The sequence below is a fragment of the Nerophis ophidion genome, linkage group LG15, assembly GCF_033978795.1.
Source record: "Nerophis ophidion isolate RoL-2023_Sa linkage group LG15, RoL_Noph_v1.0, whole genome shotgun sequence".
Lineage (NCBI taxonomy): Eukaryota > Metazoa > Chordata > Actinopteri > Syngnathiformes > Syngnathidae > Nerophis > Nerophis ophidion.
Window position 1 is genome coordinate 16368107 of NC_084625.1, and position 18611 is coordinate 16386717.

Sequence of the window (18611 nt, forward strand, 5' to 3'; positions counted from 1 at the left end):
ACGTAAGTTGGTTCCACATTTCAGGCAGCATCCCTAAGCGCGACCCCGGTGCCGTGCAATGCTCCCACGCGGCTAAAGAGAAAGCAACGCGCTTCGCGGTCAAGTCTGCAGACTATTCATGCGCCTCGAGCGTGTTGTGATCCAGTTGGGTGGCGTTTAACAAGACTCTGTGTGTGTGCTGTTTCCACAGCCTCACATGGCATTGGCAGGCACTATTGATGCCTTTTTAATTTGTGCATTTCAATCGTGGCTTTATCTGCCTGACTCCACACATGCTCAGAAAAACAACCAAAAAAAGGCAAAAAACATTTTTGCTGGAAGAGTACTAAGCGAATCTGTTGGAGCACACAAGCTTTGGCTTCTCTTGCATTTATTTACGACATTTCTAAAAGGTAAACATGGTAGGCGATAGGCTACTAGCAGCTACACAACAGCTAAGCATACAATGGCACACAAGTTAAAAATTCGTAATAATAGTTGAACCAATATTGTCTAAAACAGCACATTTGTCAATAGAAACAAGTATCATATCATTACTTAAATCAGGGATGTCCAAACTTTTTCCACTGAGGGCCACACGCAGAAAAATTTAAACATGCGAGGCCATTTTGATATTTTCCATTTTTTAAAAACAATACAATGTTTATTGTAACCCTCAGGGCTTCACTCAAGTTGGGTTAATATTAAAGGTTCAAGGGACCCGAAAGGGTCTCAATTATTAAAGTGTAAAAAAATAAGTCATGCTGTTTGATAATATTTTGTTTGCCTTTCAACGCTTGAATATCTATAGATTAACTTCAGATCTATTTCTTGTCATAAAGGTTTAATGATTTTTATGTTTTATGCCCTTTTCATCCAAAACCTCTTTAATTGGAAAAACACAAATCATGCAATGTTTCGCCCCAAAAAATGGTTACAGTGCAACATGTGATGTGAAGTAATTGGAGCCGTGAATAAAATAAATAATTATAATAAATCATAACATTTTATAAAAGTGCTAAACGTAAGTCATATATCAATATCTATTATTTTTACTTTCAACGCTTAACTACAAACCCCGTTTCCATATGAGTTGGGGAATCGTGTTAGATGTAAATATAAACGGAATACATCCATCCATCCATTTTCTACAGCTTATTCCCTTCTGGGGTCGCGGGGGGCGCTGGCGCCTATCTCAGCTACAATCGGGCAGAAGGCGGTGTACACCCTGGACAAGACGCCACCTCATCGCAGGGCCAACACAGATAGACAGACAACATTCACACTTACATTCACACACTAGGGCCAATTTAGTGTTGCCAATCAACCTATCCCCAGGTGCATGTCTTTGGAGGTGGGAGGAAGCCGGAGTACCCGGAGGGAAAACAATGATTTGCAAATCCTTTTCAACCCATATTCAATTCAATGCACTACAAAGACAAGGTATTTGATGTTCAAACTCATAAACTTTATTTTTTTTGCAAATAATAATTAACTTAGAATTTCATGGCTGCAACACGTGCCAAAGTAGTTAGGAAAGGGCATGTTCACCACTGTTACATCACTTTTTCTTTTAAACACACTCAAATGTTTGGGAACTGACGAAACTAATTGTTGAAGCTTTGAAAGTGGAATTCTTTCCAGTTCTTGCTTGATGTACAGCTTAAGTTGTTCAACAGTCCGGGGTCTTGTTGTCGTATTTTACGCTTCATAATGCGCCACACATTTTCCATGGGAGACATGTCTGGACTGCAGGCGGGCCAGGAAAGTACCCGCACTCTTTTACCACAAAGCCACGCTGTTGTAGCACGTGGCTTGGCATTGTTTTGCTGAAATAAGCAGGGGCGTCCATGATAAAGTTGCTTGGATGACAACATATGTTGCTCCAAAACCTGTATGGACCATTCAGCATTAATGGTGCCATCACAGATGTGTAAGTTACCGATGCCCTGGGCACTAATACACCCCCATACCATCACAGATGCTGGCTTTTGAACTTTGCGCCTATAACAATCTAGATGGTTATTTTCCTCTTTGTTCCGAGGACACCACGTCCACAGTTTCCAAATATAATTTGAAATGTGGACTCGTCAGACCACAGAACACTTTTCCACTACGCATCAGTCCATCTTAGATGAGCTTGGGCCCAGAGAAGCCGGCGGCGTTCCTGGGTGTTGTTGATAAATGGCTTTCGCTTTGCATAGTACAGTTTTAACTTGCACTTACAGATGTAACGACCAACTGTAATTACTGACAGTGCTTTTATAAAGTGTTCCTGAGCCCATGTGGTTATATCCTTTACACACTGATGTCGGTTTTTGATGCAGTACCGCCTGAGGGATCAAAGATCCGTAATATCATCGCTTACATGCAGTGATTGCTCCAGATTTTCTGAACCTTATGATGATTTTACGGACCGTAGATGGTAAAATCCCTAAATTCCTTGCAATAGCTTATTGAGAAATGTTGTTCTAAAACTGTTCGACAATTTGCTTACAAAGTGGTGACCCTCACCCCATCCTTGTTTGTGAATTACTTAGCATTTCATGGAAGCTGCTTTTATACCCAATCATGGCACCCACCTGTTCCCAATTAGCCTGCACACCTGTGGGATGTTCCAAATAAGTGTTTGATGAGCATTCCTTGTCTTTATCAGTATTTATTGCCACCTTTCCCAACTTCTTTGTCACGTGTTGCTGGCATCAAATTCTAAAGTTAATGATTATTTGCAAACCAAAAAATGTTTATCAGTTTGAACATCAAATATGTTGTCTTTGTAGCATATTCAACTGTATATGGGTTGAAAATGATTTGCAAATCATTGTATTCCGTTTATATTTACATCTAACACAATTTCCCAACTCAAATGAAAACGGGGTTTGTAGATTAACTTCAGATCTATATGTCGATTATAACTTTTTATTAGTTTTGGAGCAATAACAGTTTTAAAATAAAAACTGCTTGCATGGCAGCTTTGTCTAAGTGTCACTACTGCATACGTTTTCCTGTTGGAAATTACACCTATTTACTCTTTTATTCCACTTTTTATTGTTTAGTTTATTGTAATAATATTTATAAAATTTGTAGCGGGCCGTTAAAAAATTAGCTGCGGGCCACAAATGGCCCCCCGGCTGCATTTTTGGATACCTTTTACTTAAACATACAGTCTCCAAGGCATATTAAAAAGTATCCAGTAACAAACGTGTCCGCATCCTCCAACTTACTGCATCATGAGCTTAACTTTATGAATTATAAAATACAATTACCACTCCACTTTTATTTAAATAGGTTAGTGTTTTTAATACCAACCATTGTCCTTTTTTCAATTGAGCAAACTTTTTTTTAACATTCCACAAAAAGAAATAATAAAAGTCCGTACTATGATTTGTCCTGATATCATATCGGGTTGGACAATACTCAAGGCTCTATTGTCGGTATCGTATCGGAAGTGAAAATCTTGTTAAGCACCCCTAGTTAATAGCGCTGATGTATGAGATTTACGCAGATGTTTCAGTAGCAACATTTTGCAGCCATTTTGTGTATATATATATATATATATATATATATATATATTAGGGCTGGGCGATATGGCTTTTTTTAAATATCTCCATATTTTTAGGCCTTATCGCGATACACGATATATATCTCGATATTTTGCCTTAGCCTTTAATGAACACTTGATACATATAATCACAGCAGTATGATGATTCTATGTGTCTACATTAAAACATTCTTCTTCATACTGCATTAATATATGCTCATTTTAAACTTTCATGCAGAGAGGGAACTCACAACTAAGTCAAATTACCAAAACGGTATTTATTAAACAGTTATTAAGCAGTGGCACAAACATTCATGTCATTTCCAAACAGAAAGTGCAAGATTTTCAGAGACATTTTAAAACAAGCTATGAGTGCACTTTTGTGCATGATGTCACTAAGATGACATTGCAAAACAACACTAAATTAAAGTGCCCTTTTTGTACGAAACGCCACTACAATAGCCCAAAAGGGACAAGCAGTAGAAAATGTATGGATGGATGGATTATTATGGCGTTATTGTGCATTATTTTGTTGGATTGATTAAAATATTTCTTATTTTTTTAAATTACAAATATCGTGTTACTTGATGAAAGATACCTTAGCGTGTTAGTATGCTAACTTTATTTTTCTTTTTTTTTAGCTAATTTTATCGGTCTACACCAAGGGTGTCAAACTAATTTTAGATGGGGGGGCCACATGGGGAAAAATCTACTGCCAAGTGGGCTGGACTGGTAAAGTCATGGCACGATAACTAAAAAATAAAGACAACTTCAGATTGTTTTCTTTGTTTAAAAATAGAATAAGCACATTCTGATATTGCACAAATCATAATGTTGTTGGGGTTTTTTTAAACACATGTTGCGGTTAATAGTATTCGATCTTTTTTTTGTCGTTATTCATAAATTATGTGATGTTTACCAGTCAACTCATTGGAGTAAATTTTCAATCTATCAAGATAACAAACGTATATCAAATTGAAATAACAGTATTTTATTTATGTAGTTTGATCATTTTCCTTGATACCTTTATTTTCACAATTACCTGTTGCTGTTAATTGTATATACTTTATTTGTCATTATTTATATTTTCTGAATAGATTATGTGATAATTAGGGCTGCGAATCTGTCCCACGATTTGATTCAATATCGATTCTTGGGGGTCGCGATTTGATTTTATATCGATTTTTTCGATTCAACGTGATTCTCGATTAAAAAACGATATTTTTCCGTTTCAAAACGATTCTGTATTCATTCAATACATAGGATTTCAACAGGATCTACCTCAGTCTGCTGACATGCTAGCAGAGTAGTAGATTTAAAGAAAAAAAAAGCTTTTATAATTGTAAAGGACAATGTTTTATTAACTGATTGCAATAATGTAAATTTGTTTTAACTATCAAACGGACCAAAAATATGACTTATTTTATCTTTGTGAAAACATTGGACACAGTGTGTTGTCAAGCTTATAAGATTCCACAAAAATGTCTAATGATAATGCCAATGAGGAATTTTTAATCACTGCTATGCTGAAATTATAACTAAAATTGATACTGTTGTTGATAATATTCATTTTTGTTTCACTACTTTTGGTTTGTTCTGTGTCGTGTTTGTGTCTCCTCTCAATTGCTCTGTTTATTGCAGTTCTGAGTGTTGCTGGGTCAGGTTCGGTTTTGGAATTGGATTGCATTGTTATGGTATTACTGCTTATTGGTTTATTGGATTGATAAAAAAAAAAAATAATAATAATAAAAAAATTTAAAAAAAAGAGAATCAATTCTGAATCGCAAAACGTGAGAATCGCGATTCGTATTCGAATCGATTTTTTCCCACACCCCTAGTGATAATGTTCATGAGTCAACTCATTGGTGTTAATTTTCAATATATCAAGATCAAAAAAACATATCAAAATCAAATTACAGGATGTTATTTATGTAGTTTGATCATTTTTACTCGACTGATGTACTAACATCATTTGGTTGATTTTGTACAAAAGTAGCATCATCTACAGCTGTGGTGTCAAACTCAAGTACAGAGTGGGCCAAAATTTAAAACTGAACAAAGCTGCGGGCCGAGGTTGAACAAATTAACCCTTTAATAGGGACCCAAACAAGTTTTGCATTGAATATTGACCAAGCAAGACTTATATAACTTTCTAGTGACATGCAAAATCCAGTTTCAAATAATAATAATAAAAAAATATCAATGGCATATCAAATAAAATAAAAACACAAATTTAATACCTTTTTTCGGCGGCGGGTTCGAGTTGGGGCGGGGTTTGGTGGTAGCGGGGGTGTATATTGTAGCGCCCCGGAAGAGTTAGTGATGCAAGGGATTCTGGGTATTTGTCCGGTTGTGTTACGGTGCGGATGTTCTCCCGAAACAAGTTTCGCATTCTTGTTTGCTGTGGGTTCACAGTGTGGCGCATATTTGTAACAGTGTTAACCTTGTTTATACGGCCACCCTCAGTGTGACCTGTATGGTTGTTGACTAGGTATGCGTGGCATACACTTGTGTGTGTGTATGAGCCGCATATATTATGTGAGCGGGCCGGCACACTGTTTTTATGGAAGAAAAGCGGACGTGGCGACATGTTGAGAACGCCAAAAGCAGCGCTTTTACGGCCCGCCCCCAATATTATTGTCCAGGTGGAAATCGAGAGGGGCACTGAACTTCGGGAGTCTCCCGAGAAAATTGGGAAGGTTTACAAGTATGAGTATTAGCGGTGAATGCGGTGTTACAGCGGCGGGCCAACTCTAATGTTTAATTTGATATTGCCTCAAGGGCCAAATGAAATTACACGGCGGGCCAAATTTGGCCCGCGGGCCAGAGTTTGACACCCATGATCTACAGAGATACAAAGAATTGCTATTGCGACATCTAGTGGTCACATATAAAACAGCAGTTTCTTTCATTCAAAAATTTCAGGTATATTTTTTTTACTTAGTAAACTCATCCCGTGGGCCGGATAAAACCTGTTTGCGGACCTGATCCGGCCCTCGGGCCGTACGTTTGACACCCCTGGTCTACAACCAAGTCATATTTTGCTACTTTATGCATGATCCATGCCCACATAAAAAAAAAAAATAATAATAGGGAACAAAAATAAATAATCATACCTTAATGGCCTCATAAACTCCAATGGAATAAAGTTTACTTTCAATCCGAGACTCCATTTACATCTTCCACATCACACACGTGTTGTCTCATGCCGCTTCCCTAATTCCGTCACATAATAATTGTCCCCCGCCCAACAACGTGACCAAACCGGAACAAAAAAATATGTTCCCTTTTCAATTTACATGGGTTTGTAACAAAAAATAAAGTTAACATAAACAAGCATGAATTAACCCAAATAAATAAATGTTTAATCACAGTATGTGTACAATATGAACTTATATTGTATTTATTTATTTTCACCAATTATGAACGTCGGGGACTTAATTCAACAAGTTATCAACGTTGTGTTGATGCTTGTGCCTGCTGGGCGGGATCATTATAATAATAATAATTGGATTTTCCCACGTTGCGTGGGTCTTCCCGCTGACTCGGTGAATCCCTTCAATCAATTTAGCGTCTGATTGAGCACTTTGCGTCATCGATCCGATCGCGGAGGCTTCAATTTGTTTTCTTCATTGCTGCTGCGGAGACAGCAACATCCGATAATAAGACTCTTGTTGGCGCTTGGGAGCTCTGTGCCGACAGCAGGACCCTCCAGAGGGCCGCTGAGGAGCCCACGAAGGCGAAAGGGACAAAAGGGCCGTGGCTTACAAGTCAAGTTCGCCACATGATTTATGGGTGTTGTTATTGTTGCCATGACGACCACCGCTCTCTTGATTAAACTTTTTTTATTCTTATTTCTCCAGCCTTCAGAAAAGCACGCCGACTATTAGCTTTCTCCCAAGGCCATAAAGGTCCTTTCAGTTTGACCCGGATTAAATGCTGATGGCCGCCATAAGGACGCAATTATAATTCAGGCCTTTATTGAACTTTAGCGGGGAATTATGGCGGGAAAACCTTCTCCGATAAATCAAATGTATATTAACCTTTTTTTTTTAATGCGCGGCTGTCTTTTGAGGCTGCGTTGCTGCAGTAATCTTCACTTCTAAATGAAATAAATAAATACTGATGAGAGATTAATTTCTGATGGAATAATGGCTTCAAAATGTCGGGATAGAACGAGGTCTTACACTGACATCTAGTGGAGAATGTCGGAACTGCAAACGAAAACATAACTCGTCCACATGTGAAAAATAGTATATAAATAGTATTTTCTGTCTTATTATTAAAGTTAAATACATCAAATAACTAAGAAATGTTTATCAAAATCATAAAAGACAATAAATTACATTTTAACGTTCAACCCAAGCAAAAAACAAATGACAAAAATAGGAAAATAATTAAATATAAATATACTTTTTAAAAAAGAAAATACTTTGAAATAAACAATTGGCCTAGAATTAAAATACTAAAAAAATACGTAAAACAGCTTTAAATAAAGATGATTAAAAAAATATTTAGAAAATAAAACTATGTTAAAAGTAGCAAGTATATTCTAAAAAAAAATAAAAATTACAAGATAATGCGGGGTTTTTTTGGTCAAATGAATTATTAAAAAACAAATATAAAAAATATTCAAATATAACAACGAAATAAGTAATTAAAACGATTTCAAAATAAATTACATTTTAACGTTCAACCCAAACCCAAGCAAAAAACAATAGACGAAAATAGGAAAATAATTCAATATTTAAATATACTTTTTAAAAAAGAAAATACTTTGAAATAAACAATTGGCCTAAAACTAAAATACTAATAAAAAATACCAATTATGTTTTTCCCAAAAATACTTCAAACTAGAAAATCTAGAAAATAAAAGTATATTAAAGTAGCAGGTATATTAAAAAATAATATTTAAATTACAAGATAATGCGGGGTTTTTTGGTCAAATGAATTATTAAAAAACAAATTTAGAAATAGTTAAAATATAAAAACAAAATAAAGTAATTAAAACGATTTCAAAATAAATTACACGATACAATAATGTAAAATTCAAAAACGTAATTACAAATCAAATAATTTAGGGGGGAAAAAATTATTTAAAAAATGCATTTGGTCTTTAATTAATGAACAGTTTAAGAAATTTAAATGACAAAAACAAATTCAGAAATAACTAAAATTTTTTTTACAAAAAGTGAGTAACTAAAACGACTTCAAAATGAAAAAAATGAACAAAAAAAAACAAATTAATCTAACTAAAAATAACAAAGTTTTTTTTTTATAAATTAACAATAAAAAATAAAAAATTAAAAGATAAAACAAAAGAAAATAATATTTTAAAACAAAATACAAGTCATTAGCAATCAAACGCAATTAAAAATAACGTTATCTTTTAAAATAAAACAAAATGAGCAGTAAAAAACATCTACCAATTCTAAAACACAACAGACACTGAATAAAAACCCACCCATCCTTCCATTTCTACCACTTATCCCATATCCATCCATCCATCATCTTCCGCTTATCCGAGGTCGGGTCGCGGGGGCAACAGCCTAAGCAGGGAAACCCAGACTTCCCTCTCCCCAGCCACTTCGTCTAGCTCTTCCCGGGGGATCCCGAGGCGTTCCCAGGCCAGCCGGGAGACATAGTCTTCCCAACGTGTCCTGGGTCTTCCCCGTGGCCTCCTACCGGTTGGACGTGCCCTAAACACCTCCCTAGGGAGACGTTCGGGTGGCATCCTGACCAGATGCCCGAACCACCTCATCTGGCTCCTCTCGATGTGGAGGAGCAGCGGCTTTACTTTGAGTTCCTCCCAGATGACAGAGCTTCTCACCCTATCTGTAAGGGAGAGCCCGGCCACACGGCGGAGGAAACTCATTTCGGCCGCTTGTACTCGTGATCTTATCCTTTCGGTCATGACCCAAAGCTCATGACCATAGGTGAGGATGGGAACGTAGATCGACCGGTAAATTGAGAGCTTTGCCTTCCGGCTCAGCTCCTTCTTCACCACAACGGATCGGTACAACGTCCGCATTACTGAAGACGCCGCACCGATCCGCCTGTCGATCTCACGATCCACTCTTCCCTCACTCGTGAACAAGACTCCTAGGTACTTGAACTCCTCCACTTGGGGCAGGGTCTCATATATTTATTCCAAACATTTTTTTTAGATACGTTGTACTCTTGTGTTGCAGAAAAAACTGTTCTTTATAAACCAAGTAAAACAAACCACGTGGTTTTCAAAATAGAAAAGCTCCCCTGTAAAAATACTGAGATCCAAATGTATTATAGAAACACAACATCGTTAGTAGCAAAGCAGCAATAACAGTCATGAAAGGTGGGCGTGGCCTTAAAGCGACGCCGTCTGTCTGTGAAGCTCATTGAGGATGACGTCACTGCTGGAACCATCGGACAGGCCGCTGTCCACAAACACAGAACCTGTGAGGACGACAAGGAGCGTTCCAAGTCCAAAATATTGACTTTGTGGATACGATAAAAAAAAAAACAATCCTACTGCTGCTGGTGATGTTGCTGGCGACAGACGAGCTTCGTGAGGAAAGCTGGCGAGGGGCCAACGCAGATGAGGTCGTCGCCGAAAAGTTTCTGTTCCGCGTGGCCGTCCGACTCCATTCTGCGCCACACCACACTTCCAATTTTTCTGCTGTATACTTTCTGAACCTGATGCGTGAAATTACCTGAATTTTTGGCCAATCGCAGGCGGCCACAGCACAGGTAGGTTCTCCATTGCCTCCGCACGTTCTCCTTGCAGGCGCAATGGAACACGAAGACCAAGAAGCCTGCCAAAAAATTCAAAGTATGTTGATGAAGTCGCCAAACTCGCAGAGGTGTGTTTGTGGCGCCACCTTGCAGGGAGTTGGAGATGGTGAAGAGGTAAACAAAGGGCAGGTGGAGCGGCCCCCAGGCCAACAGCGCGAACCCCCAAGCCAGGCCCAGCAGAACCACCAGGCCGACCACGCTGCGCAGGTCGGTGACCAGGCCTCTGTGAGGGGACTGGTTGTGCGGGTTCTGTCTCTTGATGCGGGACAGCTGGACCATGACCACGGCGAAGACCAGCAGGCACGATGTGAAGATGAGCAGGAAGTAGGTCACCACGCCCACGTAGAAGGCCGTGTCGCTGCGCAGCCAACAGCTGGAGACACACAAACATCAACATCTCATTTTTCAAATACAAAACCCAAAACCAGTGAAATTGGCACGTTGTGTAAATGGTAAATAAAACAGAATACAATTATTTGCAAATCCTCTTCTACCTATATTGAACTGCAAAGGCAAGATATTTAACGTTCGAACTTGAAAACATTGTTATTTTTTGCGTCTTCTCCTCGTCATCTTTTTTGTAGCGGTGTAGCGTGCAAGGATGGAAGTGGAAGAAGTGTCAAAAGATGGAGCTAACTGTTACAATGACATTCTGACTTTACTTAAATCAATGGACTTCCACAATATCTGCTATCAATCACCAGCATAGTGGGCTTTAAGAATAGACTAAAAGGAGAAGTATTGCGTAAAGAGATTATTCTAGATTGTACCTAAAGTCATGACTGTTTTTATTGACTATTGAGTATTTTATTGATTATGGGATAAGCAGCAGAAAATGGATGGATTATACTTTTTCGTCACTTATTGTTTGTCTCTGGTACACTGTGTATATTTTAGGCCATTGGTTCTTTGTTTTATTTTTGCAAAAATGTATACAGTATATCTATTTTTATATTGCTATTTTTATCTTTGGTATGAACATTATTATGTAACAAAAGTTATTAGTATTTTTTGGTTCTCTGTTGTTGCTATTTTTGTATTATGACAATTTATTATTGGATCATGTTGTACTGCATTTTAATCTTTTGTTTTGTGGTTGTGTGATGTTTTTTGCCTGGACCCCAGGAAGAATAGTCTCCACTGCGGTGTAGACTAATGGGGATCCTTAATAAACTAAGATAAAATAACAGAGCATCTCCTCATCCGGAAACAACAACAACAACGTTCCCCGTGAAAAATGTCCGATAACGTCTAATAACAAAAGTTCCTTGGGTGAATAATGTAAACTCACTACACCGGTATGTTTTAGCTCTTTTATGGCGAGTTTACTGACAGATATATGCAAGAACTTTACACAACTTTATATTAGAAATGGCAACAGTGGAGGATGAATGTCATAGAGAAAAAGAAGAAGCTTATCGACTAGGGTGTCGGAATCGACCACAAAGGCGGAGGCGCGCAATTTTTCAGGATTTATGCAGATCCCAAATACAGATCAGCACGTACCAGAATGTAAGAAAAGTTGATTTTACATAATATTGCGAAACAAAACGCCAGATAATATGTCTTACCTCATACACACACCAAAATAATACTCCAGTGTTAAAGCACAGCACAATCCATCATAGGTTACCAAAGTTGTACTAAAACATTTTGATAGCTTTTTGAGCGCCGTGTGTAATGTTCTCATCATCGGCGGTCACTCGAGCGAGTATGACGATCCTCCTGGTAGGGGTGTATCCCTTAATGGAGGATGCCTGTGCGTGACTTAGTTTAACGTGGGGAGACTGGTGCACAGACGGTCACCACACGATCCTTGACAGAATCGGGTCAGGGTCCAGTGGCATGAGGTCCAAGACGACTGGGGACCCTTTTCTGCTGCAGCCTTCTTCCGCCATCGCACCTGTTGTGGTAGTTCTTAAATCTACCATCTTCCGCCTAACATCATGTGGTTTATTTTGTGCATATATATATATTCATTTTATTATATATATATATATAATAAATTAACACTGAAATTCAAGTATTTCTTTTGTTTATATATCCATATCCATATCCATATCTATCTATCTATCTATATATATTTATATATATATATATAGATATATATATAGATAGATAGATAGATAGATAGATAGATGGATAGATAGATGGATAGATATAGATATATAAATAAAACAAATACTTGAATTTCAGTGTTCATTTATTTACACATTTACACACGCATAACACTCATCTACTCATTGTTGAGTTGAGGGTTGAATATTCCATCTTTGTTTTTCTAACCATATGCATGTACACTAGATGGCAGTATTGTCCTCTTTAAGAGTGTCACAACACATTGCTGTTTGGCAGACGAAATGCTTTAAGTAGATAAATTCCGACTTCTGATGTTGTGGGTTGTTTTACCGCGCTGGGAAGACGATAATGAAATTGCCTAACAATAAACCCACATAAGAAACCAAGAACTTGCCCTCGATCATTCCACAGTTATGACGTCATTGGGCAGACACGCTCTTTGTACACGTCACTGAGGTCCGCATTGAGCTGGAGGAGGCGTGGCCTCCAGCTTCGCCTGAATTTCGGGAGATTTTCGGGAGAAAATTTGTCCCGGGAGGTTTTCGGGAGAGGCGCTGAATTTCGGGAGTCTCCCGTAAAATCCGGGAGGGTTGGCAAGTATGCACGTATCTCTTATGTTTGACTGCCATCTACTGGTCAGACTTATCATTACACTAGGTACCAAATAAAGTTGCTTCGAGGTCGGTAAGCACAACCAAAATTACTCCGTACATTTTGCGGATTTTTAGGCACCCTGTCGAGTTTTGAGGGGAAAAAAGTGCGCCTTATAGTCCGAAATACGGTACACACAAAACGGCCTCGAGACTAGATTTTGGGCAACACACTTCCAATATTCTATTGTGAGATATATTTCAAATGGTTCCAAGTAATATTATATCGGATTTTTAAGAGGATACACAAGAAATGTTACTTACAAGTCATCTGAGGTGCCGTCTGTGTACCTTCCATACGTCACCAGACCATAGTTGTCTTTGTCCACCGAGATCACCACCGTCACCACGACAACCGGAGCGCCTGAACACATCAGGTTGTTACTTTTTGGTCCGAAGAGGAAACACGTTAAGTAGTGCGCATACCCCAGCCTACGAGGGAGAACTTGAGCATGTATCGGCTGAGGTAGGGCGTGAACACCTGAACGATACTCAGGTACATGTGCAGCGCCTCCAGCCCCGCCCAGGTGAAGGAGGTGAGCAGGAAGTAGTGCAGGAAGAAGGCGGTGCTGATGCAAAGGCCGCCGGCCGGGTAGAGCGCCAGCCAGCCGTCCAGCAGGTAGACCAGGTTGAGGAAGAGGAGGGAGAAGCAGAGCTGGACCAGAATCTTGGCTGGAATGTCTCGCAACAATTTCCTGCAGAGGAACGTCGGCGTTGGAATAGAAGCGGGAATGAATAACGGGGTGTTTATGAAAGTGTCTCACTCGAACGAAAGGTAAGTCAACAAGGTGGCGGCGAGAAAAACAGCTGAAAGTCCGCAGCCAATATACGTGATGAAGGTGAGAATTTGTGCCTGCCGGGGATCGCTTACGCCCTCTCTGGAGAGATCCTGGGTCAGGACAAAAAGATGGTAACGTTCACTGATAATTGAAGAAAACAATATCAGAAAATATATATTAATGCTAAAAATCCAGATCTTAATAAATGCCATAACCTTATTTAATTTAGATGGATTTGTTTTAACTTACACACTCCAAACCACAGGGGGAGATATATATTGCCAAAAAGTTGCAAATCCATACCTTGACAAAGCCTAACCAAATAAAATGTTACTTTACTTTACAGTAAATAAATTTGTTTCAATTTAATTAAATTAATAACATTTCACGTTCTGAGCTGCCACCTTATCGTGGTAGAGGAGTTTGCGTGTCCCAGTGATCCTAGGAGCTATGTTGTCCGGGGGCTTTATGCCCCCTGGTAGGGTCTCCCAAGGCAAACCGGTTCTAGGTGAGGGATCAGACAAAGAGCAGCTCGAAGACCTCTATGAAGAAGACAAAACATGGACCCAGATTTCCCTCGCCCGGACGCGGGTCACCGGGGCCCCCCTCTGGAGTCAGGCCCGGAAGTGGGGCACGATGGCGAGCGCCTGGTGGCCGGGCCTGTTCCCATGGGGCCCGGCCGGGCACAGCCCGAAGAGGCAACGTGGGTCACCCCTCGAATGGGCTCACCGCCCATAGCAGGGGCCATAGAGGTCGGGTGCAATGTGAGCTGGGCGGAAGCCGAAGGCAGGGCACTTGGCGGTCCGATCCTTGGCTACAGAAGCTAGCTCTTGGGACGTGGAACGTCACCTCACTGGGGGGGAAAAAAGAGCCTGAGCTAGTGCGCGAAGTGGAGAAGTTCCGGCTGGATATAGTCGGACTCACTTCGACGCACAGCAAGGGCTCTGGAACCACTTCTCTCGAGAGGGATTGGACCCTCTTCCACTCTGGCTTTGCCGGCAGTGAGAGGCGACGGGCTGGGGTGGCAATTCTGGTTTCCCCCTGGCTTAAGCCTGCACGTTGGAGTTCAACCCAGTGGACGAAAGGGTAGCCTCCCTCCGCCTTCGGGTGGGGGCACGGGTCCTGACTGTTGTTTGTGCTTACGCACCAAACAGCAGTTCAGAGTACCCACCCTTTTTGGGTACACTCGAGGGACTACTGGAAAGTGCTCCCCCGGGTGATTCCCTTGTCCTACTGGGGGACTTCAACGCTCATGTTGGCAACAACAGTGAAACCTGGAGAGGCGTGATTGGGAAGAATGGCCGCCCGGATCTGAACCCGAGTGGTGTTTTGTTATTGGACTTTTGTGCTCGTCACGGATTGTCCATAACAAACACCATGTTCAAACATAAGGGTGTCCATATGTGCACTTGGCACCAGGACACCCTAGGCCACAGTTCCATGATCGACTTTGTAGTTGTGTCATCGGATTTGCGGCCTTATGTTTTGGACACTCGGGTGAAGAGAGGGGCGGCGCTTTCTACCGATCACCACCTGGTGGTGAGTTGGCTGCGATGGTGGGGGAGGATGCCGGACCAACCTGGCAGGCCCAAACGCATTGTGAGGGTCTGCTGGGAACGTCTGGCAGAGTCTCCTGTCAGAGAAAGTTTCAATTCCCACCTCCGGAAGAAGTTTGAACATGTCACGAGGGAGGTGCTGGACTTTGAGTCCGAGTGGAGCATGTTCCGCACCTCTATTGTCGAGGCGGCTGATCGGAGCTGTGGCCGCAAGGTAGTTGGTGCCTGTCGGGGCGGCAATCCTAAAACTCCTTGGTGGACACCAGCGGTGAGGGATGCAGTCAAGCTGAAGAAGGAGTCCTATTGGGTCTTTTTGGCTCATAGGACTCCGGAGGCAGTGGACAGGTACCGACAGGCCAAGCGGTGTGCGGCTTCAGTGGTCGCTGAGGCAAATACTCGGACATGGGAGGAGTTCGGGGAAGCCATGGAAAACGACTTCCGGACGGCTTCAAAGCGATTCTGGATCACCGTCCACCGCCTCAGGAAGGGGAAGCAGTGGGCCATCAACACCGTGTATGGTGCGGATGGTGTTCTGCTGACCTCAACTGCGGATGTTGTGGATCGGTGGAAGGAATACTTCGAAGACCTCCTCAATCCCACCAACACGTCTTCCTATGAGGAAGCAGTGCCTGGGGAATCTGTGGTGGACTCTCCTATTTCTGGGGCTGAGGTCGCTGAGGTAGTAAAAAAGCTCCTCGGTGGCAAGGCCCCGGGGGTGGACGAGACCCGCCCGGAGTTCCTTAAGGCTCTGGATGCCGTGGGGCTGTCTTGGTTGACAAGAGTCTGCAGCATCGCATGGACATTGGGGGCGGTACCTCTGGATTGGCAGACCGGGGTGGTGGTTCCTCTCTTTAAGAAGGGGGGCCGGAGGGTGTGTTCCAACTATCGTGGGATCACACTCCTCAGCCTTCCCGGTAAGGTTTATTCAGGTGTACTGGAGAGGAGGCTACGCCGGATAGTCAGACCTCGGATTCAGGAGGAACATTGTGGTTTTCGTCCTGGTCGTGGAACTGTGGACCAGCTTTATACTCTCGGCAGGGTTCTTGAGGGTGCATGGGAGTTTGCCCAACCAGTCTACATGTGCTTTGTGGACTTGGAGAAGGCATTCGACCGTGTCCCTCGGGAAGTCCTGTGGGGAGTGCTCAGAGTATGGGGTATCGTACTGTCTTATTGTGGCGGTCTGCTCCCTGTACGATCAGTGCCGGAGCTTGGTCCGCATTGCCGGCAGTAAGTCGAACCCATTTCCAGTGAGGGTTGGACTCCGCCAAGGCTGTCCTTTGTCACCGATTCTGTTCATAACTTTTATGGACAGAATTTCTAGGCGCAGTCAAGGCGTTGAGGGGTTCCGGTTTGGTGACCGCAGGAATAGGTCTCTGCTTTTTGCAGATGACGTGGTCCTGATGGCTTCATCTGACCGGGATCTTCAGCTCTCACTGGATCGGTTTGCAGCCGAGTGTGAAGCGACCGGAATGAGAATCAGCACCTCCAAGTCCGAGCCCATGGTTCTCGCCCGGAAAAGGGTGGAATGCCATCTCCGGGTTGGGGAGGAGACCCTTCCCCAAGAGGAGGAGTTCAAGTACCTAGGAGTCTTGTTCACGAGTGAGGGAAGAGTGGATCGTGAGATCGACAGGCGGATCGGTGCAGCTTCTTCAGTAATGCGGACGTTGTACCGATCCGTTGTGGTGAAGAAGGAGCTGAGCCGGAAGGCAAAGCTCTCAATTTACCGGTCGATCTACGTTCCCATCCTCACCTATGGTCATGAGCTTTGGGTCATGACCGAAAGGATAAGATCATGGGTACAAGCGGCCGAAATGAGTTTCCTCCGCCGTGTGGCGGGGCTCTCTCTTAGAGATAGGGTGAGAAGCTCTGCCATCCGGGAGGAACTCAAAGTAAAGCCGCTGCTCCTCCACATCGAGAGGAGCCAGATAATACAAGTTCCCCCGTGCGACCGCCCTGCACACGAGTTTCCCTGTGAGCCCGCCCCCGCGGGCTCACCTTCAACAGCTTGTGTCTGGGCCGCCCCGAGTGACTTGCCCTGGCCACCCGGTTCCAGATAGAGCCAAGGGAATTGGATACCGTCAGGATGCCACCCGAACGCCTCCCTAGGCGTTCGGGTGGCATCCTGACGGTATCCAATTCCCTTGGCTCTATCTGGAACCGGGTGGCCAGGGCAAGTCACTCGGGGCGGCCCAGACACATACAAGTTCCCCCGTGCGACCGCCCTGCACACGAGTTTCCCTGTGAGCCCGCCCCCGCGGGCTCACCTTCAACAGCTTGTGTCTGGGCCGCCCCGAGTGACTTGCCCTGGCCACCCGGTTCCAGATAGAGCCAAGGGAATTGGATACCGTCAGGATGCCACCCGAACGCCTCCCTAGGGAGGTGTTTAGGGCACGTCCAACCGGTAGGAGGCCACGGGGAAGACCCAGGACACATTGGGAAGACTATGTCTCCCGGCTGGCCTGGGAACGCCTCGGGATCCCCCGGGAAGAGCTAGACGAAGTGGCTGGAGAAAGGGAAGTCTGGGTTTCCCTGCTTAGGCTGTTGCCCCCGCGACCCGACCTCGGATAAGCGGAAGAAGATGGATGGAATAACATTTCACACGATTTACTTTAAATTAATTACATTTGATCTCCATGAAATTACTTGTATTTAATTTACTTTAAAAAGTAAATCAATTACATTTAATTTACTTTGAATTTACTTAAAGTATATTAATTATAATAATACATTGTTAAAGTAAATTAATTCAAATACATCTACTTCACTTTAATAAATGTACTAATTTAATTTACTTTAGAGTAAATTAATTCAATTTCATTTACTTTACATTATTAAGTATATTAATTAAATTTATTTTTGAACTACAGTACTACATGTTCAAATTCACTTAAAAATGAATGTATTTTGAAGTAAAATTATTTAATTTAATTTAATTTACTTTAAATTGACTTTACTTTGAGGTAAGTATATTCAATTTAATGTTCCTTACTTTAAAATAAATTAATTTACTTTGATTTAAAGTACATTATCTTAACTTAATCTACTTGAATTTAATATCCTTGAATTTAAAATATATTACTTTAACTTAATTTGATTTACTTAAGTTCACTTCACATTAAAGTTATTTGTATTTACTTTATCTTAAATTACTTTACATATAATATACTTTAAACTAAATTAATTAAATCAAATGTATTTTAATTTAAATACATTTATTTTAATTGTGTTTACTTTAAAGTTACTTAAAGTATAT

At 41.6% G+C, this 18611-nt stretch overlaps 1 protein-coding gene and 1 long non-coding RNA gene across 2 annotated transcripts in view; both read right to left on the bottom strand.

The window, feature by feature from the left end:
• The window catches only part of LOC133569832 (uncharacterized), a 39785-nt gene extending 33013 nt beyond the window's left edge, over positions 1 to 6772 (bottom strand). Inside the window, exon 1 of the long non-coding RNA XR_009809930.1 lies at positions 6637 to 6772. This is a non-coding gene — a long non-coding RNA (uncharacterized LOC133569832). The remainder of the gene's footprint in view (positions 1 to 6636) is intronic.
• A 2810-nt stretch (positions 6773 to 9582) lies between these two features.
• Positions 9583 to 18611, bottom strand: part of adgrg2a (adhesion G protein-coupled receptor G2a) — a 28181-nt gene continuing 19152 nt past the window's right edge. The window contains exons 14-20 of the mRNA XM_061922450.1: positions 13788 to 13912; positions 13450 to 13718; positions 13288 to 13387; positions 10381 to 10667; positions 10213 to 10314; positions 10032 to 10148; positions 9583 to 9955 (exon numbers count right to left, since the gene is read on the bottom strand). Of these exons, the coding sequence (XP_061778434.1) occupies positions 9867 to 9955; positions 10032 to 10148; positions 10213 to 10314; positions 10381 to 10667; positions 13288 to 13387; positions 13450 to 13718; positions 13788 to 13912 (1089 nt within the window). The 3' untranslated portion in view covers positions 9583 to 9866. The remainder of the gene's footprint in view (positions 9956 to 10031; positions 10149 to 10212; positions 10315 to 10380; positions 10668 to 13287; positions 13388 to 13449; positions 13719 to 13787; positions 13913 to 18611) is intronic.